We start from the raw sequence: 25,122 nt of genomic DNA on the forward strand, positions 1-25,122 counted from the left end.
CTCCTAGTGTAAAGTACGAGGGGAAGGAGGCGGTCGGGGGGGGGAGAGCTTTCACTCGGAGGAGCAACTTCTGTCCAAACGAGCCGGTCGGAGATCGATAGGTTGATGGGGTTCGGGCCACTCCATGCCCATCGGCCCAACCACAACACGGCCTCCAGAACCACCGAGGAGCGATGGGAGGCAGGACTGGTTCATGTGGAGGCTCCCATGATGCAAAGTTTAAAACATAACCTGTAGCTCCCCCCCCCTGTCAGACGAGGCCAAGGAATAAACTCCAGCTTGAAGGACGACAGGTCGGTAAAGAGGAATATGTAAAAATCAAAGACAACAACAAACTGTTCTCTCCAAAACCACTGAGAAAGGAATACGACCATAATAAATGGAGAAGAAGGAAGAAGGGAATTCAAGTCAACAATAATTAAATTGCTCCCTTTGCTCAGATTTATACGACGGAGCCGTTTGTATCTGCCACTTTTCGAGCCTCTCTAATGTTTCTGCAACTATAAAATCACAGTGCTCAAATGTCCATCCACACTGCCCTCCATGCAATGATCTGGAAAGTTATCAAAGCTGAGATGAACCGAGGCAAAGCAGGTCCCAAGTCTCTGTATTTTAAAGTTTGACAAACTACTTAGAGGTAATACTGCTTATATCCCGGTGTTGTAACAGAACCGTGCTGATTGGGGATCTAAATAAATGAACTGGCTAGCTGTGTCCAGACTTCAATCGATCTTCTCATCTAACCCAAGAAAGCAAATTAGCAGATTTTCCATAAATCTTGTACAGTTGAATTAAAAAGGCGTTTCATTTCGAGTGACCTACACAACCTTCACGCTCTTAACAATCAACTTCACCGTTTCTCCACTCACCCAAGGACCCGATGAAAATGCCGGTTAGATTTTGAAACTTGAAATTCTTCGTTTTGGTGATTTGATCCCATTTGCTGTGTAAGGATTTTACGCATCGCTATCCTACATAGCACATAGAAGCGAGGAAATCAAATTCCACTTCATGAATGATGAATGGGCGCATAGCTTCTTTCGCATGCATGTGTAATGTTCTTAATGGTAATATATACAAAGTGGTTTGCATAATTAAACAGGTTTTTCTTTCATATTATTCTTGGATGTCAAATATCAAGAGCAGTTAATCAAGTTTAAGTTGAGGAAGCATCAATTTTTCCTCACAGAGTTTGGACATGACAATAATTAATACATCCACTTGATATGAAACAGCCGAGTGAACTTAAACTGAAAGCAGGGAAGGAGACATTCAGCCAATCAAAGGGGATCACCAAGGGGGGATGTACCAAATAAATGGCAATTCAATTTTAAACGCCAGTCAAAAAAGTTAATAAATTGTACTGACATAAATCCTCATGACAAATATATACAAGACAATAATCAAACAAAGATAAATCAATCAATCAGTGGGTTTTAGTAAGTTTCTGGGGAGACATGAGGTAAAAAGAGAATCAAGAAGTACTTCAGTGCAGATTTCCTCTAAGATCCTCTGCTCTAATGATACAAGGTTGAACTTTTTGGCCTCAATTATGAAGCATCGTGTCCGAGGGGAAACCGGGCCCCGCTCATAATCCGCCCTATGCCAGCGGCGAAGCTTGGCAGCGGCAGAACCACGCTGTCGGGGGAAAGGTTCAGGGGCGGGGGGAGACCGGTCAGGGTCGAGGCAAAGCCCGAACAGAGCAGAAGCACAGATATGCTTAATGATGAACCCCCGGTGAAGAGCGCTCAGGACGTCAGACTGGTTCGCTTTCTTTCAGGACGATGACCTTAATTAAGAACAGGGCCTGAGACGGCGCATGAGAGGCTCGGAGAGAACTCGGTGAATGTGGCCCCGGCAAGACACCTGACCTGAACCCAACCAATCATCTCAGGAGAGAATGAGCCCGTCTGTCCAAGGACCTGAGAGGTTGAGAGGATCTGCAGAGAAGAATAGGATGAAATGTCCTTTTCATTTCATACCCAAGATCTATCGATGCTCGAAGGCGCAAAGTACTGAGTTGAAGGTTCTGAATAAAAAAAAGTTGGTAAATAAAAGATAAAAAAGTACGCAGTAAAATCTACACCTCGCCTGAAACTGAACCTGGCAATGCTTCGTAGGAATCGTGACCTCATGTGCCGGCTCTATGTGCCAGATTTACAGAGGCTGACATTAAACCATCTAACTGTGAGATCATCATTATGCGTGTGAAGCTCAAAGCCTTGGATAATCAAATCTTAATTATTAAACTGGAAACGCACCCAAGAGAATCCAAGACCTGTCACAGTTTGCACCTGGAAAACAAACAAACGTGGATATTTCTCCCAAAAAGTGTTTTACTCCAAACTTGGCCGCCTTGGCCTGGTTACATCTCTCCTCTCTGCCTCATTGTCATTCTCCCTCCTCATAAAAAGCCTGTGATTGTATCTACCACCGCGGACTGAGCGCCTGGTCTGTTTAGCTGCAGCAAAACAACAGAAAAGCCAAAGTGAGTCTCCACAGCTTAAAGTGATTAGATGAGTTTCTCACTAATCCCCACCTTGAGCAGGTAGGAGAACGCTCCCAGGGCTACCAATCGATTTGACACACACACACACACACACACACACAATGAAAGCCTTTCAGCAATCACCTCATCAAAACACTTCGGGAGACCTGAGCTCATTTTAATTCCACCTTCTTTTTGTCGCACACAAAATGGCAATTACGTCCAGCGTCTTAACGAAGCTGCCAAACGACGGGACCATTACGGGCGGCTGACACAAACAGATCGATCGGGACACGCAACAGACAGGTGGAGGAATGAAACAAGGGGTGAAAGGAAGGGATGAAAGAGGAAAAAAAGAAACTTGTGAACAAGCGCGTACGGACAAACAAGCCGCGCTCTGCCCAGGCAGCTGTGACGGGTTGTGTTCTAAATGGGCCATTACGGCACAAACAAGCAGCGCGCCCATTGATCTGAGGCCCCTGGGGGGGGGGGGGTCACCTAAAAAGGCTTTGTGCCACACAGACGCACAGATACCTGCATGAAGCTCCCGCGAGGAGACGTCATAAAGAAAATGTTTTTACCAGATCGATAATTAGTGATTTCTGCACAGGAGGCTGTTCACATGGAAAGCGTGTGCTGGGATGGACAATGAGTCCGTGAGGTGCAAGTCGACCAGGTGGAGTGTGAGAGAGGCAGCGACTGAAATACACTTCTTCTTCTCTTTGTCTCATTAGAGCTGAAGCTGGACTGGGTGACCCGCCTGCTCATTAGCTGCTCAGCTCCCATCACAGAGGAAAACAGGCACTTTGGTTTGTACTGGGATTTATATACACAGGTGTGAGCACGAACGTTTGAATTTTGAGTCTAAATAATCCTAAAATACCTCTAAACATTTACTTGTACGCAGTTGAGTTTGTTTGTTGCTAAATGTCGCATAATAAGATATCTACAAGCTCAAAACCTTATCGGCCGTTGATGGCATCTGTATTTAAAGTTTTTAAGTTTTAAAGTGATTTTCAAGTCTATAAAAAAGACTCTAGTCTGAATTAATCCTTCAAGTCTCAGAGAAGGAGGAAAAGCCATTTGACCTAAACTGTTGTGTCTCAAACAAACTCTGCACATGGAACTCAATCTGTGCCCTGATCTCCTTAGCTGACGCCTGATGAGATATGATTAAAACACTGGGCAGCGAGCACATGCGCACGTGTGTTGGGGGGGGGGGGGGGGTGCACACCTACCAGAAGTTCTTGAAGGGCGTGTTGAGTTCGAAGCCTCTGCGGTCCACGTCTCGGATATTGGCAGCAGTGAGTTCCACCTGAGCGATCGCCAGTCCCGCTCTGTAGTCCTGCACCAACACAGAGAGAAGGAGAGCCATTAAATCAATGCTGTACATTCCCCCCCGATCAGGCTGTGCTGACTCTCTTTAGATTGTAACGATGCCATTTCATAACTATTGGTTAAATAAGATGGAGATGGTGTCTCTAATGTTATTGGTTGCAAATGTTAACGCATTACTAAACAAGAACCCCATCCCTTGATCTATATAAGCTCTAGGTCTGTAATCATATAGATGCAAGAAGCTCTCAAAGATATGCACTTTCTTACTTTTTGTCAAAATAAAATCCATTTATTCAAAATTTTTAAACAGAGAAACCACATTTAAATTCATTAGATCCAGATTTTTATTGCACACACAACAAAAGTGTTGACAAACAAAGCTTTGTCTCACAATGTCAAAAGAAAGTGAGATTCAATATTTCATGCTTCCATCCCTGAACCACACGACCTCCTTCCATTAGATGTTCAGGTGATTTGTCCGGTAGCTTTTGTGTTCATTTTGCTAACCAACAGATAAACAAACACACAAAGATGAAGAAATAAGGTAATAATAATAACTTTGATTTATTAAGCACCTTTCAAAGTAACCAAGGCCATTTTACAGAGTTAGGGAACGAGAACAAGAACGGATAATAAACATTGAAAGGCTAGTTTGGGATAAAAGAAACGCCACTAGTCGTAATAAGAATAATAAGAATCATTTACAGATCACTATAACCTTAAGATTCTCTCTCTAGCCCTGTTTTTTACAGAGATGTTTTGGAAAATAATGTTTTTCTGATCACAATGAATCAACCATGACCTTTGACCAATCGCCTCTTAGAGTTAATCATCTGGAGATAACATATGTTAAATGCCTTTATCGATTTATCGTTTCAAAACAAACACACAGAGTTGAAAATCCAAAAACCAGGGTAATAAGGGAAGATTCAACAATTAGTCATTGTTTCACTCACAAACTTTTTTACTTTCTTTGTGCAAAGGAATCTCGAAACTATTCAAAACAGCACAAATGTTTCCCCGAAGCCCCCTGCAAATGTTAGGGGCCATCTCGAGCCCTTTCTGGCCAAATTAGAATCCTCCCTAATAAGCCGGGATCAACAGGTCACCTCATTAGAGTCAGAAGCCGTTCCTCACACGGGGCTTGAATGTCATTTGGCCAAATAAAAACCAACAAACACTAAAGAAGGCCCGACATCGCCACAGGGACGTGCTCAGTGTCGGCCGCTCCTGTGGACTGGGTTGCTCTGGATTTCTTTTAGGAGATGGAGCCGCATATAGAGTCGGACCTGCAAGAGGGGTCCGCTGGAAATAGCTTGTGACAGACCAATAACACACTCGGCGGTCGGCGGCTTCTTCACCCGTCTCACAGATGACGCACAGGCCTGGTCAGTGTGTGACGCCCATGTGTGTGTTAAAGAGACGACTGCAGAGACGGAAGAGAGAGGGATGGAGAGAGAGAGAGGGATAGCGAGTAGAGAGAGGGACAGAGAGAAGGAGACACAGAGAGAGAGAGAGAGAGTGTGTGTGTGAGGCATGTATTGGGATAAAGTGTAGTTAGTCCACAAAGAATGGAAGTCATTGCACTGTCTTTATAGGGATAGCAGCACAAACCAGTGTATGTGATGTGTGTGTGTGTGTGTGTGTGTGTGTGTGTGGTGATTGTGAGCAGAGAGAGGGATAGAGAGTAGAGAGCGAGAGAGAGAAAGAGAGAGTGTGTGTGTGTGTGTGTGAGGCATGTATCGGGATAAAGTAAAGTGTAGTTAGTCCACAAAGAATGGAAGTCATTGCACAGACTTCATAGGGATAGCAGCACAAACCGGGGTGTGTGTGTGTGTGTGTGAGATGTGTGTGTGTGTGTGTGTGTGTGTGAGATGTGTGTGTGTGTGTGTGTGTGTGTGTGTGTGTGTGTGTGTGTGTGTGTGTGTGTGTGTGTGTGTGTGTGTGTGTGTGTGTGTGTCTGAATCAGCAAAGCTCTGCACAAGGGGGCAAAGGTGCACCTGGAGAATCCAAACCAAGCCGAGCATTCAACCTCCATTTTTTTTTCTTTTTCGAAGGCCCATTTCAGAAATAGGGGTTAGATGCCGAGGCAACGTTTTCATGAGCTCCACACCCCTCCCTCCCTCCCTCCATCACTCCATCCCTCCCTCCCCCGCCTCACCCTCAACACTCACAGTAGTTTTGGCCCATTTTCTGCAGCCCGCAGCTCTATGTTTTTCGAGATTTCAATACCGAAAAAGACACACTTTATTCCATTACTGAGGCGCGGAGACAAGGGCCAAAAAGAAATGCATGAGTCAAAAAGATGGGGGAGAGGAAGACCGCAGGAGCATAAAGGAAGGGGAACAAGGGAGAAAGCATGAGTGAGAGGAGGTCTTGGTAATCCTCCCTGAGAGTGGGTGCGACTGGTGAGGGGTCAGCTGAGCAGTTTAGAGAAAGTGAGTGTGTGTGTGTCTGTGTGTGTGTGTGTGTGAGAGCCAGAATAAAACCCGGATCTGTGCCAGTGCTCAGTGAATCACAAAACACAGTCTTAGCGATGAGCGCTAAACGCCACCGCGCCGTGCCAGCTATGAAACGCGTGTGTTTCCTGCACCAACTGTTCGATACCAGCAGAACAATTTGCACTAATTACACAAACAAAGAGAAGATAATGAATCTACACCATCTTAAACTGATGAGACTCTTTTTTTGGGACGTGGGGGGGGGGGATGCATGGTCCGTGCAAAGAAATGAGGGCAGGAGCCTTCAGCTAATTGGCCACAAACTTCTCGGGAGCGTCCAGATTTTGCAGATTACCACACGACGAGGAGGAAGTCACTTCAACTTCTCCAAACCAGAGGGACTCAATTGCGAGCCGTCACAATCCTAATTTGACCGTCATTAGCCTCAATTAGACTGATTCGGAGTGCGGTGGAAAAACTAAACGATTCTCATTTCTGCACAGTGACACCGAGGCGGAGTGAGCGGAATAGAAAATATGCAACTGGTGATTCTGTGAAGCGTTATGAGCAATTAGGACACTGAGCGAGGAGGAAGAGGAGGCAGAGATATAAAGATAGAGGAGGAAGAGGAAGAGGATGCGGCTGAGACAATTGGATTGACTGGGGCCCGAGGCTTAATTGAGCTAAAAAGTTTTCGACGTGAGGGCTGTCACCTCTCCGTCCTATCAAGTCCAACTTTCTACCCTCATTGCTCTTATGAGTTCTACCGAGGTTCTGAAGACACGTGACGGCTTAATGAGAGCGGCTCCATCGCGGCTCGACCGGGACTCGCCCTCGCCGACCGCTCGGTTGGGCCAAAAGATCTCGAGGCAACACGTGGCGCTGATCCAGACACAGAGCAGGACAAATGGTTTCCATGTATAAAACAGGGGGGGGGAAGATGTAAGGCGGAGGAGGAGGAGGAGAGCGCCGGCGCAGCACACGCGATGCATGAGCACTCCCGCCTGTCGGAAACCGCGGGGTGCGTGTGCCTGCGCCGAGAGGGCAAAGCAGTCACCTGTACCTAATGACCCTCATCCCTCTCAGGCAGCCAATTAGAGCGCCGGGTGTTAGCGGCCGTCCAGCCTTCAGCACTCGTTACCCGCCCAATATGTGGCGTGGCCTCCTGCCCTCTCCAATTAACTCACCAAGGATGGCGGGAAGGAAGGAATGGGAAAAAACGGCATTGGGAGGTAAAAATAACTCGGCCAATTACAACAGCCGAGGGTTAGGTGGCAATAATAGCACTTGGGGGGGGGGGGGGGGGGGGGGAGGGCCCTCAGGCGGGATTCAGTTTTTATTTTTTGGCTCTTGGCTCCTTTTTGCCCACAAACCACTAAACATAAACAAAGCATCTCAAAAGAACTTCAACAATCAAGACGACACACTGAATTCCTACAAACAAATTATAAAGAGATGAAAGAATTTTCTCTCACAACTAAAATAAATAACCTTCACCTGGTAAGTGGTCAGCGAAGGCCCCGCTCGGTGTATTCAGGCGTCCAATTATAATTTTCTATTCAACGCTTCCCCACCTCTTGTTGAGCGACTCACTGCAGAGTGCAGAGTTGGTGCTAAAAGAAGCACCGACCGGCTGAGGCGCCCTCTGCCTCTGTAACCACGACTCGGCGTCCACTCAACCACTTAAGCTGCTCTAAAAGCATTGCAGGTTAGGGCCGTCTCTCACAGGGGGGGGGGGGGGGGGTAGGGGGAGTTTGAAAAGAGCAGACACTCAAAAGCAGACAAAAGACTTTTGATTATTGTGAACGTCAGGCGAAGAGACGGAGAGGCCAAGGAGAGAGAGGCCCCGCGGACAATGAGCGTGCACTAGAGAGACGCAGGGAAACACACATACAAATATCGTGGAGGCAACAGAGAGACACAGCACGAGGCTGGTGATGAATGCACTCATGGTGAAATCTATTTACGCTCAGTTAAATATTTTTTTAAGAGATGAAAATACACGTCCTGAAAGAATATCTAAAAAAAAAAATCATGTACTGAATGAAAGAGAGCGACTAAAGAAGCAGCCAGCAGCCGGTGGAAGTCACTTCACTGGTCCATCAGTCACATGCATTCAAAAAATGTTTCATAAAGCTTTACTGTGCATGTGGAGCACGGCTGTAAAGGCTTTATGAGCCCGACTGCTGCTCCACTGTGAGCTGGGCTGGTAAAGAGCAGAGCAGCAGAACCAACCTGGACCTCTTCTGATGAATACTATCTAATATAATAGAGGATTTAATTAATACTTTACAGGGTTTGTCTTTTAGATACATTGGTAATGATCACTTATCTTTGATCGATACAGACTTTACAAAGTTGTTTAGAATGCAAAAATGTCAAATTACATGTCTTTGTTATGAAGTGTTTGATAATGAATCATTTGAATTTTTTATGAACATATACATTAGCCAATATATCGGTACCAGATGTTTCTTAAATCCCTAATAACGGCATCAACATGCTAACAGGCTGAAGCTAATCTGAGCGAGTTTACATCTTAGTGTGCTGCCCTCAAATAGCCACAAAGAAGAAACGCAAAAGACAACACAATGGGTGTAAATTACATTCAGCACATATCAAATTTAAATTGACGGTATTTTTTATTTGCTCTTTAAGCTGCGACAGGTATGCACACAGAATCGAAACTCATTACAAGAGGGGAGGGGGGGGGGGGTCTCTGGTGTTGCATATTCTACAAAACAGCCTCGCAGTCCTGGGACGCCGCTAATTCATACAAAGAAGATCTGGAGAGGAGCAAATGAGACGGAGGTTAAATTAAATCCTCAGTCTCGCTGTTATTGTAAAACTCCGAATACCTTTTTCCTGCCAGGAGGAGGCTCGACTGTGTGTGCAACCAGCCAATCAGGAGCCAGGATGATTTCATCGTGCAAACCGTGTTCAGCCGAGCTCGTGGGAAACGGAGCTTTACATACGAGGTGAGAGCAGGAAGTATGATCGACCAACAAACAACCAACCAATCAGCCGCCGCAGTGAAGGCGGAGCAGATAACACCTGTGATGCACGAGATGATACAAGACGCTCTGGTTGTCGGGATCTGCCTATGCAGGGGGGGGGGGGGGGGGGGGGGGGGGGGGAGAGAGACGTGGAACACTTTGTGCACTGTTGGACTTTCTTTACCTTGGTGTTTAAATGACCTTAAACACACTTCCATCACGAGGGACGGGGATGGGGTAGGAGGGGGGGGGGGGGGGGGGGGGGGGGGTAGGATGATGTTTCCAATAGCTCGTTCATCATGTTAGATTAAATACTCCACTCCGCTGGACTCGAACGGGGGGGGGGCGACGGTCTACCTCCCTCCTGCTCTCCATCACTCTCCTCTTCTTCTTAGAAACCACCAACGCTCATTCCTCACCCCTCTTTTGTTTCAATCTCTTCCTCTCCTCTTTGTTTTTCCTCCCCCCCCCCCCTCCCCTCACGTTTGCCATCTGTCTGTCGTCGCCGCTGCATTGATGCCGGGGATTTAGCTCGTACCCTGAAAATAATACAATTAATTAGTTTCCCTCTCCCTGCGATTCCCTCCGTCGTTCCCCCCGCCTTGTCTCAGATCAGGGAAGTGGAAATGTGCTGACATGCGGCGGTAAACCAAAAGAGAATTCACACAAAGATGTTTGTTCACCTTAATGAAGAAAATAATGAAAGGCAAACAACAAAACTAGGGGAGCGAGCGGAACGAGACGAGAGCCGGGGAGGGATGGAAATGAGTTGGATGCGCGCGGCATTATCAAATATGCACACCAGTACGTGCTGGGGGGGGGGGGGGGGGGGGGCACTGCTCGAGACAAGTAGTGGAAATAGTATCGCTGCTATTGTGGATCTTTCAAATCGCAGAGACGTTGCTACTGGGACACAGGTGGAGTCTCTGGACATGAGTGGGGACAATCAGATTAACTGGACTTCCATTATAGTAAGAATCTGTAAGAATGACCCAAGGGAGGCCACTTTAAAGACATTTTTGGGCCATTGGGTCATTTGACAAATAGAAAATCTGAAGCATAAGATGCCACAACCAAGTATTTTAATAGTTTAGCAGTAAATCAAAGGCTAATACTGAAATACTACTGATATTACAGTATCCATCTTCCTCCAAATGACTTTAAAACCCCACATATTGACTGTTTTTCTAGGAACTTAGACAAGCGTGTACATTAAAGTCATTATGCCACTGAACAGCTTCAGTGGTTTAGAGGGAAAGGAAATTAAAGCCACATTTCAGGGAAGTTTTTTTTAGGTCAGATGCAAAGCCGTCGATATTTGGTGGAGGAGAAGCGGAGGATTAAAAACCATCGAGCTCTTTCAGACAACATCCAGAAACGCAGGAAGGGGGGGGGGGGGGGTGGGGGTCCATTAAAATTTCAGGAGGTCCCAGTCACACCAATATGCTTCCCACCAAATACAGCTCATTATAATGGAATAAATACCTTAAACCTTGAAAAACACAAATACGAAACACTTTAATTAAAAGTCAAAAAATCTGCTGCATAAATATCCGATGAAATCACTTGGTACGGTCGGACAAAAAAACATGTTTGTGAATACTTAAAAAGCTTTGGGCAAATTTAAACAGAAGGGGAAAAATATGCTAATATATAAATCGAATACTAAAACATAGGATTTATTTTATTCCAAGAACAAACTGGTTTCCTCTCGTGCCGTAATGTATTCACTCATTGAATTAAATTAAAAGATTCAGTGATGAGGCATTGAAATAAATGAAAAATACACAAAGTGTGAGGAACACTGGTAGATATGTTTGGTTCCGACAATATTTTTTGACCTTGACAAACTGAAGTCGGCGCATCTGTCGTCCCTGAATAGCACAAATTATTTTTTCTCTCTTGAAAACTAATTGTCTTTCTCCCCTCGCTGGCTTTTCAAAGTATTTGCAAAAATATGTACAGGCCGAGGATTCTCACATATTCACAACATGGTGACACATGGTGACACAAACTACATTTGCACAAGGACGATTGTGTGTTTCAGCTCAGATCCACAAAACGAGAATGAATCAGTGTAGTTTCAGTCTCATGTGAAGTCTCTGTGACCTTTTTACCTTTAAACACTGAAAACCAATCAGTTAATTCTCTACTGGCAACTGGTAAACATTTGAAGTAATTATCTAAAAGGAAACAAAACTTGTTCATGAGGCCGTGGTGACCTTTGACCCCTAAAATGCATCAGTTACTAGTGAGTCAAGAGTATATTGGAGCCAAAATTGAAAGAGTTTCCCTCGAGGTGTTCCTCAGACAATGTGATCAAGGCGATAAAAGGTTTTTCGAGGTCACAGTGACCTGGACCTCCAGATTCCAATCATTCTCGAGTCCAAGTGAACGTCTGTACCGAATTTGAAGAAATTCTCTGAAGGCGTTCTTGAGATATCGTGTTGAAATTTAAACTGTACAACAACACAACCACCATGACTGTCAATTGTTGTCCTATACACATGTGTATATATATACAGATATTCATATTTAAGCTGTGTGAGTATCAGGAGGAAACACACACAATCCGAGCAACTCTCTCTTTTCTCCCTCTCACTTCAATCTCCGTCTTTGCAGTTTTTCCCAGGTATTGTAATAACTGCCGAGGTGTCAATCAAAAGGAATTAGTGAACACAAAGAGGAGACTCTACTTTCGGAAAAACAATAAAAAAATAATTACATTACCGCCTGTGCTATTACAACCCATCTCCGGCATAAAAAAAGAAACCCTTCCCTTTAATATACCTACACTTCAAAAAGCCATCATCCTGTCACTCATGTCTGTCATGTGAGGATGGATGTTATGGCTCCAGATAGCTTGAAATTAAATGGAGATGCTCAAAGTTATCTCGGCACAATGAGACACATTTAAACTGGAAACCAAGGCAGAGAGTTACTGCGGCACAACAACAGGAAAAGTCTGGAGCACATTTGCTGTAAGAGATATCGAAGAACCGTTAAATGCAATTATTATTTCCCACCACATATTTGCTGTTAAGGGACGGGAGTGTCTGCCGAGACCCAAACGTTTTTTAGTTTGGGTTCAGTTCCTTGAATTTTTACACATTAAGTGCCTGTAATTAGGCTCAGGTCGGGTTTGGAAACAGAAAACGAAACGCCTGTTAGCTTCGGGTTAAGCTCATTCGGGTTCAGTAAGAAAAAAGTATATTAAACACTGATATCCACTTTCCCCATCCTGTCCACTGCTGCAGCTCCTCTTTTCAGCCTCTGTCTGAAACACCTGGTTTCAGCTCCTGTCTCTTTAAGGCCCCCATCTCCCTGGGAAGCCCAGTCTGCTGTGATTGGCCAGCTGGTCCACTCTCTTGTGATCGGTCAAACACTTACAGATCTTGTAGGAAACTCCTTATCTGGCTTTGTTAGGGGGCATGTCAGACCAACTGTTTGTCACTTGCATTATGCAAATGTGCGGTATTGTGATGTCACAATGATGAATTTAAAGAACTTTTACATATTAAAACTATATTATGCACTAGAGGGAAGTAAAAGAGCCAAATCTATCATTTAAATGTTGCAGTGAAGAAGTTTAACTAGTATTGAGTATTGCAGACTAACTAAATATTCATTAAACTGATACTTCCAACATGTTCTGGACCTTTATGTGGGCGCTTGCATATCTGGTTAATAAAGTTGCATGAATAAGTTGGTTACCATCTGGTTTCTCTCATATTGTCACTCGGTAAACCCCTGATGCATTTTCACACAGCTACACCTATATTTACTTTTCCGCATTACGCATTCACGAACATCTCCGTCTCTTTCATGAACCCCTCCGTCGCCGCCTCGTCTCGCTTCAAATACCACTGTGATTATTATCTCCCCCGTTTCAAACAGGAAGCTGTCATCCTGCAGAGAGGAAGTCCCAGCGGTGTTGGAGGTACCTGTTCTGTTTTGCAGAGCCTGACTTTACTCCCCGCCAGGGACACCAGCACTCTGCCTTTGTAACCGCGGAGCTCCAGCAGGCCTCGCTTGTTTGTGGAGGAGGGGTGGAGGAGGCTGTCGGGGGGCTTCTGGGAGCCGGAGGCGGGGGGTTGCGTGGCCGACTGAAGAGTTTCCATCCACTCCTGGCGCTCCCCTGTGGACACGGGAATGAGGGAGAGGGAAGAAAATGAAGAGAGGTGGATGGTGAATGTGGTTTATGAGTGTGAGTGAAGGCAGGAGGGAAAGAAATCAGCATTGTGTTAAAGTGGATGACTAGAAGAGAAGAGTGTAACCTTACAGCTCAACAACCACCAGGAGGCATCATCTAATGTTGGCATGCCAGCTCCTCTGTGTTAAGAATCTGTGTCAGATTTCATGTTAAACACTCACATCTGAAATAACATTATAGTAGAACACTGATTTCGTCAGATTTTGCATTTAGAAATTTGTAGAATATAAAAACAAAAAAATTGGCCTCTGTATTTCCTGGAGACTTAAAATGAGATTGTTGCAAATGGGTCTTAATGCACCTGGTGACATACATGTTCCCCAACAGGTGAATTATTACAAATAAATTCCCAAGGCAAAAGCTCTGCACCCTCAGCAACTAATTAGCCCTCAAGGGCACACGGGGAAAAAACAGCATTATGTATGTATTATAGTTCTAGTCCACTGTTATTATTTTGATTAAAGAAAAGATCAAACTGCTATTTGCCTCTACAGCTAGAACTAATAATCATTTAAATTATTGATTAATCTCTTTGGTTTTTGTCTTTATAGTAAATAACGCCTATACCAAGACACCAAAGTTAAGACCAGTTAATGCTTTAACCAATGAACAGTTCAAAAACCAACTTGCATTAAGTTTCTTATTAGTTTAAGAAAATCAACTGGGTCCAGCAAACATTTCCAGTTTCTGCACACAAAAAAAAAGTATTTATTGATTATTGAAATCGTTTTTTATCTAGTACATGCACCAATCTTTGCAGCCATTACATATACAGAGCATTGGCACTACAGCACTATGTAACAAGTGAAAGTTTGATCAGCTTCACTTAGTTGCAGATGCTAAATTGTCCCCTAACCAGCACTTTGCATATGTCTTCAAAGTCCTTGTGCACTAGGATCACCGCCCAGTTAAACGGCTCATGTGTGGTGCAAGGCATCAAATTCCAAACTGGGTTTTTCAAACAATGTTCACTCAAAAAAGACATCTCACACATCTACAGCTACAACTTTTCAAACGAACCAAAAAAAAAAAAAGGGGAGAAGAATCAGCTTGTGCTGTAAAGCCCCAGTCCCTCTCCGCCCAAGACATCGGGCTATCAAAGCCAGCAAAGTGGAAACACAAGAGATACCAAAAGATTGTAAACACACACACACACACACACACACACAGACACACACACATCACAGGTCCACAGCAGCAGCCTCTGTGCTAACTGTTCAATATGAAACAGAAAGAACATCAAACAAGGCTGTACACTGATATGAAAAGTAAACCATCAGCTGGGATGGACCTGATCTGAGAAAAGGCAGCAGTTCTTTTCTTACTTTTACAAAAACAATATCAAGTTTCTGGAAAAGGAACATCAATTCAAAACCCTGCGCTGCTATCGACTCATCATCCAAAAGCAATTCTCTGACAGGATGACAGACACTGTTGTGAAAAACACAACATGACAATGTGACGCTCTCAGAACAGCACTGCACCGGGCGTGTGGTCAGACGGGGGGGGGGGGGGCAACGCACCCGCCGCTTCCAGGAAGTGTATTTCGGGATGAGCTGTGAACAGGAAGGGAGGATGTTTCTGAACGATCTTCAAACACGGGGCCTCGTGTCACCGCTTCCAAATGGATCTGATGTCTTATTCACTTTGTGTGATCACTTCTCTGTTTCCTTCTTCTATCCATCGCTATACTTAAAACAGTTTGTGCTGTTTAAAATACAAGTGTTTCTGATACTATATTTGGGGATAGATTTAACATTATTAAATAGTTGCTCCAGTAATTTTTAAGCCAAGTATGAAGAACTGAATATCATTGTGTTGTGCAGCAGGAAACTTCACAAATTCTGTTCACTTTACAATAGGATCTGTGAAGTGCTGGAGGTGGGGGGGGGGGGGGGGGGGGGGGTGTAAAGGACACGTCTTTTGTGACCACAGTTGCTTGTTAATTGGAGGCTTGCGGTGCCGCTTCTATAGCGTTGGCGTCATCGCTCGGTTCGGCTCTGTCTGGACCGACCTCTGTAATAATCCTCGGGTCTGTCTGGGTCACAGCTGACTCTCCTCTGTTCTCTTTATTGTTCTCTCAGAAAAAAATTGATTTTACGCGTTTTGAGCCGGTCATTTCAGAGCAGAGAAGACTCTCTCTGACGTGTCAATCACTTTCCATCCACCGTCAACCTGACATTGTTATCAAATAGACCTTAATCCACCCCCCCCCACGCAGCCTCTTGCAGACTTGTCCACCATCATCTCTACTCCTGAGGCAAACTTTCTTCTCTCATTGCATCCTGCAATGTGTGTAGGGATGCATACTGCATCCCTACACACAACACCCGCCCTTCCCAAAACCAAAAACTCCCAAATACCATGGTCCCAATCTGAGCCCTGGTCGAGTTCTCCCCCCCGGTCCAAATTCTTATGAATTCACAAAGAGCTCGCATGAATAATGAATCGCCTCCTCAATTATTGACTGCTCTTTACATCACTGGGCTTTTCTGTTCCGCTCCCACCCTGCTTTCTGAGTTCCATTACCTGTCCTGCGCTCACTTATTTGCCTGTTCATTTATTCAGGGCCTCCTTCCCCTCTCTCTCTCTCTCCCTCCCTCTCGCCCGAGCTGTCCATCTTAGCGAGCGGAGGGGAAGGCTGGAGCGAGGGAGGAGGCGGGAGGACCGAGAGAAACTTGAGACAGAGAAAGGAGATGGTGCTGTGCCCGTATAAAGTGCTTAGCATGTGGGCATCTGACTCATGTGCCTGCGTGTTTGAGGGCATGTTCGTTGCTTGCATGTAAACATCCAGCGAGCTTGCCAAAAATTATTTCTATGCAGCGTTCAAACACGTCCTCACCTCTGCCGGGCGTATAAAAAGAATATACATCCTCAGCCACATCTCGCTTGTTAACAGTTATACGTACAGCCATGCATTTGAACGACCATTCCACTCTGGACATGAAGAGAGATGAGGCGGGGGGGGGGGGGGGGGATGAGATGAGAGTCGGGTCCACTCAGCGACCAGGAGAGATCTCAGAAGCCGCCCACGCAGTCTCCATCAACAGGAATAAAAAGTGAAATGATGAGGCAGAGCAGAGGGACCGAGGCTGTTTGCTCTGTTTTCCCTTTCGTTTCCATCGTCTCGTGCCAACACACAAGCGGAGCATGGAGTAAAATGTTTACATTGCCCTTCAATATTTAATCTACATGTGTTTGTCGTGTCATTTTGCCATAATGCCGACAGTGTTGGCAGGGATAACAGGATCAGACGGTTATCGCAGATATGAGCACTTGTGTGTACAGTGTGTGAGCTGAGAGTGCATTTAGAAAGTATCCTGACAGCTTCAGTTTTGAATATCCGATCATGATGCAGCTATATGCTTTATTAAATGAATTTGATCCTCTTGAATAAAAAGGAAAAGCTGAAATATCACATTGATTTAAAAATGCACATCGTTTGCTATAACACCATAGTTCTTGATTCTAACTGAGATGTTTCTACACCTCGGTTGGACTCAACCTTGGTTCACTCTGGCTGAGCTCCATAGATCCAGTAACCCTCCACAGACGGGGGGGCTTTACGGCAGGAGTGTCCAGAGAGAAGTCTCACCTCAGTGACTGACACATGGAAAGCACCTTGAACGACTCCCAGACCGAGAACCATGACTCTCTGGTCTGATAAAAAACAGATTGGTCATCATTCTAAGTGTCATGTCTACAGGGAGCTGGTATCGCTCACCACCTGTCCACTCCCGTCTCCCCACAGCTTTTACCCTGTGGACTGTTTCAGCATCAGGGGAGGGCAGACTGGTCAGGGTTAAAGCTGAATGGAGCAAAGTCCTGAAATACCAGTGGGGGGAAACCTGGTCCAGAGCGATAAGGACAGTTGACTGGTTCGCCATCCATCAGGACAGTCAGCCCAAGGACAAAGTCAAGACAAGGCAGGAGTGGCTTAGGGACAATTCTGTGAATGTCCATGAGGGGGACGGCCAGAGCCCAACAAACATCTCAGGAGAGACTGGACAGTGGGAAACTTTGTCACCCAAGAGAAAAACAGGCTGTAATCACGGCCAGAGGTGTAAGTCCATATTTACATATAAATAATATAAAGAAATTACTATTTGGTTGTAAAATGTGTCCCAAAAAGTGACCCGACTGCAGGTAAATAAGCAAAAATAATCTAAGATGAAATGAAGTTTAGTGTTTGCTAACATGTCAACAACTTTATAAGGTCCCACTGTGTCGATGTTGAGCTAACAGCTTGTTTTGCTGCCCCCAAGTGGCCAAAACAACCCATTAATGTATATTTAAACAAGACTGCATCACGCCCAAAAATGGGAAAAGATGCCAAGTGAAATGTGTTCTGCAGTTTATACAACTTTCCTCCCACTCTGTGTCCTCCTGACTTTATATTTCTGTCAGCAATTTTCATTCTGGCCTGTTCCCAACCATTTTGTTTTCCCTTCCTTACCGCTTCTTTCTCGAAAAACTGTTTCCTGTCATCTCAAACAAACCCGACATGTGTTCCGAGCGGGCTTTCGGAAAAAGCGAGTGCAAAAGCATCGGAATACAAATGATCAACATCCCCCCCCACACACACACACACAAAAACACACAAAAACACACACAGAGACAATAAATCTCATCTTCTCTCTTGTCGTGTGTATATCTGCATCCCTCACCTCACCAACACTCCCTCTCCTTGTCCTGACCATTTTCAATCACTCTCCTCCTGCCAAACTCCCCTTGCCTCTCGCTTTCTTCTCCTCCCCCCCCAGCCAGTCCTCACCTCATCCCTCCCTTCCTCGCCTCTCTTCTTCCGTCCTCCTTCCATCTCTCCCCTCTCTCTCTCTGACAGTACCTGAGGGAAGAGGCCACCTGCGGACCGAGTGGAGAATCGGCCGACAGCTGTGTGCACACTCTCTCCGGTGGCCTTCAATTATTCACTCACTTCTCCCTCCTCCGCCTCCCCCCCTCCCTCTCCATCTTCACTCTGCCCTTTTCATCTCTCCCTGCCGTCTCTCTGCCTTTACCTCTCGGTTGCTTTTTCACACCGAGCTCGCGTGTCTGCCCGTCTCGCTCCGTCATTCCCGTTCTTCCCTCGCCTTAATCCCCCTCTTCCCGTGTTGTTTCTGCCCCCCCCCCCCCTCGCCAAACCTCCCCGGACGCCCTTTAGCGCTCTCCCACTCTCCTGACCAGCCGACCCATCACAAACACCCACCGCTACTGCATCAGCCCTGCATCAGCCCTGTGGCTCCTTAACTCCACTTCACTAACCTACTCCTTCTCCTCTCCCTGTCTCCTCATGTCTCCTCCTCTCTCATGTGTTTCCCCCCCCAAGATTGATGACTCTCCGCCACGAGGCAAGTGGGCCTGTTTAAAGATGCATGAGGTGATGAGGCCAACTTTTCTCCTCCTTTCTATCTCTCCTCTCTTTCCCGTTCCCGGGCCCCCCTTCATTCTGACGGCGGCAGCCACCTCCAAGAAGAGAGGCTCCCCGCCGATCCCGGGCGGTCGGAGGCCACCGCCAAATCAGACGGTCCTCCCAGTGCCTTGTCAAGATGGCTGAGGGTGACATGTGGCGATCGAGGAGCGGACAGAGTGATGAATGACACCGCTGAGGATCCGCGACTCATAAATGGACCAAGACGAAGAAAAAAGGAGGAATCAGGCAGTCATCGATACGCTGCTGCACTGAATCGTCGGGGATCAGGAGGAAGGTTAAAGCGCTGATGATAAATGAAGAAAAGTTTGAATGGTTGCTAGCTATAATAACTTTTTTATGAAGTAGACGTGATCAAACATCCCTTTTCAGCAGGATAAAGTGTATTAATAAAGAGATACAGATATTCATTTTGAAACTAGAGGAATATTTGGTTAAGAAAAGTATTATTTTACCAACACTGTTTCTGGGGCACGGCTGATTACTCGCACCTTTCTTTGTGTTTCCAATTGTAGCGAATAACTGCAGCATTCCGATACATAATTTAGAAGGCAGGCTTCTTCATTACATTAATTACGCATGAAAGCCATTGAGCGGCAAAATCAAAGGGCTTCTGATCTTTACACTGTGTTTACACCGAGCTTCCTCGGAGGAGGAGCTCCGGCTCTTGACCAAGAACAATCAAACATATGTATTGTATTTGTCTGCTTATGATATTGCACCAATAAGCATTTTAAGACCTGCTTCCAGGACATTGAATTCTAAAGGATTACATCACAAGTCTGTTAATAAGCTTTAGTAACAGAGCGATGTCCAACCGAGCACTGACGACTACACGAGCGGCTGATTTATCGAGACCAATAAGCCGAAGTTCAATGTGATGCAAAGGCCAAATATTGATGATTCTATTCCGAGCGCGGCAGATGTCAATATCTCAATAACTCCCGTTGAGGTCTCAATGATCCGGTCGATAAAAGATCTTCGAGTTCAATCTATTCTCAGATATTCACACTCAACCCACACGATGAGTCGAAGGAACAATAATCATGCAAAACTCAATTTTCCTCCGATGTCACTTCTTCACATGACTCAAAGGGGGCGGCCAGTAGCTGACCCCGGAAAATGACCCTCGCTTAGTAAATGAGCAGTTTGATCTCAGCCTCCTAATAGGCTGCCATCAAGCAGGCAGGAGGTAAGGAGTTGAGAGCATCGCCCTTTCCCCTCTCATTAAGGCCGACACAGGCCGAGCTCCTCGCTGGAAGACGATGAGCAAAGACAACTCTCGCTCCGTTTCGTCTGATGGAGGGATGAGGAGAGGAAGGAGACTAAAGGACAGGTCCTTAGGGAGCTGAGATTTTGTTCATTTGTTCTGACCTTTAAGATTAATTTGATAACCCGAGTTCAAGCAGGGACATAACATCATTAAACTATCTAGGTCATGTGTGCCGCCATTTCTCTGTCACCATTTCAGGCCAGAGTCTGTGCAGTAATGATGGTGATGTTGCGCCTTCAGTAACGACTTGTTATCCCGTTATTATAGCTTCTAAGGTGGAGGTGAGGCCATTACTCTAGCCAACCACTAGGGGCCGTCAAGATTATTTGGCTTCACGTCAGAAAAAATTTAAATCTATCTTAGGTGTGTGTGTTAAGAACAAAGCTTGAGTCAGGGTGGTTATAGCCTAGCTTAGCATAAAGACAGCTTCATCAGCAATGTTGAAAGTTAAAAACCAAACAACAAGCGTGAACCGTAAATGTAAATTGACAGTTTGTGGTTTTAGCTTTCAACTTTAGACAGTGCTAGCCCAGTCTTCCTCCATGTTTAAGCTAGGCTAAACGTCTAGCCTCCATCGCATGACAATAGTTATAATAAGACATACATACACAACACACAAAAAATATTCATTATTAAGCAGTAGATTTGGATTTTGATAACTTCCAGCAAGTCAATCATTTCAATAAGTCAGAGATTAAAGAGTGATATTAATCTTTTCTTGGAAAGAAAGCCAGTAAATGACAGGCTTGTCATCTCCCGCTACACCTCCACACTTAAAACTAATTAATGAGATTGACATATTTTCTCAAAATACAGTATTTTGTAATTATAAAAGAGATACTAGTTTGAGAAAAGTTGTAAATTGACCAATTAAACTGACATCCTTCTTGCGGGGAGAGTAGCAGGGAAAGAGATAAGCGTGTGAAGAAAGAGACACAAGAAAGAGAGAAGAGGTGAGTAAAGACGATTACCAGAGAGGCATTTAGAGAGAGAGAGAGAGAGAGAGAATTAAGAACGAGTGAGACAAACAGAGAGGAAGAGGCGGAGAGGGAATGAACAGGGAGAGGCGGGGGAACGAGAGAAGAGAAAAACAAGGCCAGACAGGGAATCAGAGAGTCAGACTGACAAGCAGAGAAAGTAGCTGATAGATGAGTGAAAAATAGAGGACAGGAAAAAAACAGAAAGGATGCACTGGGTGTACCTTCTCTCTCCGCCCTGAACGTGAAGGTCCGAAGGGCGGTGACGACCTCAAACTTATTGTCGCCCAGTCCTCGGATCTGTCTGATGGCACTGGCCAGGATCATCCCTTTGGAGTACATCTCCTGAAAACAGACAAACACACACGAGGATAGATCAGAGACACGACAAACACAGATTTGTGCTAATAATGTTATTGAATTGTTGCTTATTCCCATTGTCTGCATCTGTAGAGCCGCAATTACCGTTTTCCCAGCAAACGGCTTGCGTCAATAGTCGTGTAATTCGGAGTTGTATCACCGTCGGCTATACGATCGCTTTCAATTTGAAACGCCGCTGACACACATCCTCAGACGAGAGCCATAACCCATCAATACGCCGTCAGATTCAGCCGCAGAAATAGCTTCCCTGTTCCCTTTCAAACAATAACTCTGACAAATGGCTCAGAGCTCTTTTGGACGAAAAAAACATCTGAATCAAGAAACTGCTGCAGGAACACAAACGGACAACAAACACACACTTCTATTGATACATTAATGTAAACTGGAATTCTAATCAGGTCATCGTTGAGTCCAAGATAATCTTTGTCCCTATGGGTGTCTCATCATGAGGTGTCTCAACATGAGGTCCCAGTGACTCATCAGATTATCCTTAAGTCAAACTGAATGTGAACTATATTCCAAGATATTTCCTCACATTGTTGTGTTGTATTCACACAACCAAAAACATGTGTGGTAAAAATCCAAGTGACCTTGACCTTTGACCAACAGATTCTTCCAAAGTGAGTCCAAGTAAACCTTGGTATAAAATGTTCAGATGCTCCCTAAAGACGTTTTTTGAGATATCCTGTTCACAGAAATGTGGTAGGTGATGTCACAGCGACCTTGACCTTTGACCTCCAAGATCAAATTAGTCCAATTGAATGTTTGTAGAGAAATGGAGGAAATTCCCTGAAGGCATTCTTGAGATTATTTGTTCACAAGAAAAGAAAGGATGGACTGACGACCCTTAAAAAGGTAAAAGTTCAAAATATAAACCTCATATGATGGAGCCCACAATACACCGTCACTTGGGGCGTCATCATGAAACAAATCTACGAGCCGAAAAAACAAACTTCCCAATTGTTTCAAAAGAGACGTGTACGCTGTAGTGGGGATTGGGGTAACGCACAGGAAGTGTTTGTTGGGTTGAGTGGGAATTTTCTGTTTGTTTGTGTGTGTATCGTCTCATCACCCCCATGTTTTCCCCCAGCAGCCCGAGCGGAGGCATCCAAATAAGGAGGATGTTGCACTGGAGGCTTCATGACCCTCTTTACTGCCTCCCTTGACAATGGCAATTAAAGTACTGGGTCATTGTCAATGTGGAGAAAGAGAGAGAGAGAAAGAGAGAGAAAGGGCAGAAAGAAGACAAATCAAACCTCAACATTATCACTTCTAACAGAGGCCGGGAGAGAACGGAGCTGCCGTCGGATCAGTATTCAAAACGTGACGTGGCAAATCTAACAGAGAGAGAGAGACGCCTTTAAAGAAGTTGGAAGAAGCCAAGAACATCGGAGATTATAAAGCTCTCGCAGCAGAGGGAGTGGGGACAGCACATTACGGCTCTGCAGAGACGTGAGAATCACTGGGTTATACTAAAGAAAAGAGAGAGAGGGGGGGGAAAGAGCGTCGTAGCAGACATTGCATTATTCATGTCGATAATGTCATTATCATTCAAAGTGTTAAAAAAACCGACGCGTCTCTTTTTTGCCTCGGCTGCTCCTCGTCGGGGCTCGACCAGCATTTTGATTCTCTGCAGCCCTGTGGACGATATGAAGGCTTGTGTTGATGACCACCGACGATACTGTAGGTTTGCTCCATGGACTGAACATAAAGATGGATGACGCGTCTCAACTTCCTACCATTGCGCACTATCCCGACCAGAACCTCAGATCCCTTATGACAAATTTAAACTTTAAAAAGAGATTAAAGCTGTAACGAGATCCCATCAAGACTGTCTCAGCTGTCAATCATGATGTTTCACCCTGTTTTATAGAATCAAACAACCAATTAAAACCGAAAATAATCAGAAATATTAACACTTGTGATAAGAAATAGCTCAAACCCTCTGAGAACAATGTATTCGACGCTTTGACTTTTTAGTTTGGCCCATGTTCTATTCACTAACATGGAGGAGGGAGGAGTTATGAGCTATTGTGCAGCACAGCCACCGACATCGTGATCAAGACGCTTTGGTTTCCCCGTTGGGGAGATGTCACGTCGTCCATCTTCCTGTGGTTCACTCTATCGCCAAAGCAAAGGACGGACGAATGGAGAGAGAAGAAGAAGAAAAGAAAAAAAAGCACGAGTGAACTCCTGACTCCTCTCTCTCCTTTGTTAATTAAGCTCGTGACCTTGCCCTTCGCAAAAGCTCATTTCTAGAGACCATGCTGCCAAAAAATATGGCAGGCAGCACTGTCAGAGAGAGCAGGGGTGAAGGGGATGGATGGATGGATGCATGGATGGACGGATGGATGGAGGGATAGATGGAGGGAGGGAGAGAGCGTGAAATGACGAAAAAAAATGAAATTAGGTCTGTGTGAAAGGCCAAGGAGAGGGCAGAGAGAGAGAGAGGAGAATGGAAGCGGCGTGAAGAGATCCGGCACAAAAGGGAAAACGGATAAAGTCGAAGAGGAGGAGGAAAGAAGGAAAAAAAGGAAAAAACATAAATCCAAATCCATAATGAGGAGCAGAGAGAGAGAGATGCAGATGAGGGAGAGGAGGGAGGCGTGTGGGAAAGAGAGAGACCTCGCGGAGGAATGGAGACGCCTGAGAAGGGTCAGGGAGGGGTCCTTCTCATATTAAAGCAGGATGTTAACAATGGCAAGAAGTGGCTCAACCTAATTACTGACAGGCAGCCGGGCGCTTTGCTTCTCCCCAGGAGTTTCACAGTAATATCTCCCCCTCGTTCTCTCTCGCTAAATTTAGACGGAAGTTGAGGGAAGGTGAGGAGAGAGGAGAAACTAAATGTGTGTGGGTGGGTGTGTGTGTCTGTGTGTAGCATGGCGGCTGCGTGCGGATAATTACAACCCCAGTATGGGTTAACGGTAATTAATTGTTTTAAATTCTAGTTTTGGGGTCATGTTTTAATTGTGAGACGTGCATCTGTAAATACTCCTGACGATGAAAGGAAGCAGTCAGCGTGGAGTCAGACACAACAACGTGTACTGCAGCCGCCCACACACACACACACACACACAAACAAACACACACACGCACACGTACACACACGCATTGTATGTTTATAGACTTATCCCGAGAGGACGGACTGCAAAGGAGGCAATGAAGTCTAACTATCTCTCTTTCTCCAATAACAGACACACCTGACTCACCTCCCCCTGCCAAAGATCTCCTCCACACTCATTTCCTCCCGACTCCTCCTCCCACGCTCACTCCCACGTCCTCTCACTCTTAGCTGCTCCCGTATCGCTACCTCTCATTTTCAACCTCCCAACGTTAGTCAGAAACCCAGGGTTGTTTTATTTTTTGATATTTTTTTTTTGGGGGGGGGGGGGGGGGGGCTCTATCCTGTGTGAATAACACAACGTCTCCATTCTTTCCGAAAAAGAACAAAACCAGTAAACTTCTTCAGGAAACAATTAACGGCAGAGCGGTGCAGCTAAAGTGTACAGTGATGTAGGGGAGGGGGGGGGGGGGGGGGAAGCAGGGCGGAGGGAGTTCAGGTTCTGGCAGCTCCCTACTGGAATCGG

At 45.4% G+C, this 25,122-nt stretch overlaps 1 protein-coding gene across 1 annotated transcript in view; it reads right to left on the reverse strand.

The window, feature by feature from the left end:
• arap2 (ArfGAP with RhoGAP domain, ankyrin repeat and PH domain 2) overlaps positions 1-25,122 on the reverse strand; it is a gene marked incomplete in the record, with an annotated part of 88,611 nt that overhangs the window by 46,563 nt on the left and 16,926 nt on the right. The window contains 3 exon segments of the mRNA XM_053416125.1: positions 3,727-3,833; positions 13,208-13,401; positions 21,379-21,499. Coding sequence (XP_053272100.1) covers positions 3,727-3,833; positions 13,208-13,401; positions 21,379-21,499 — 422 coding nt within the window.

Source organism: Pleuronectes platessa, chromosome 23 (assembly GCF_947347685.1).
Source record: "Pleuronectes platessa chromosome 23, fPlePla1.1, whole genome shotgun sequence".
Taxonomy (NCBI): domain Eukaryota; kingdom Metazoa; phylum Chordata; class Actinopteri; order Pleuronectiformes; family Pleuronectidae; genus Pleuronectes; species Pleuronectes platessa.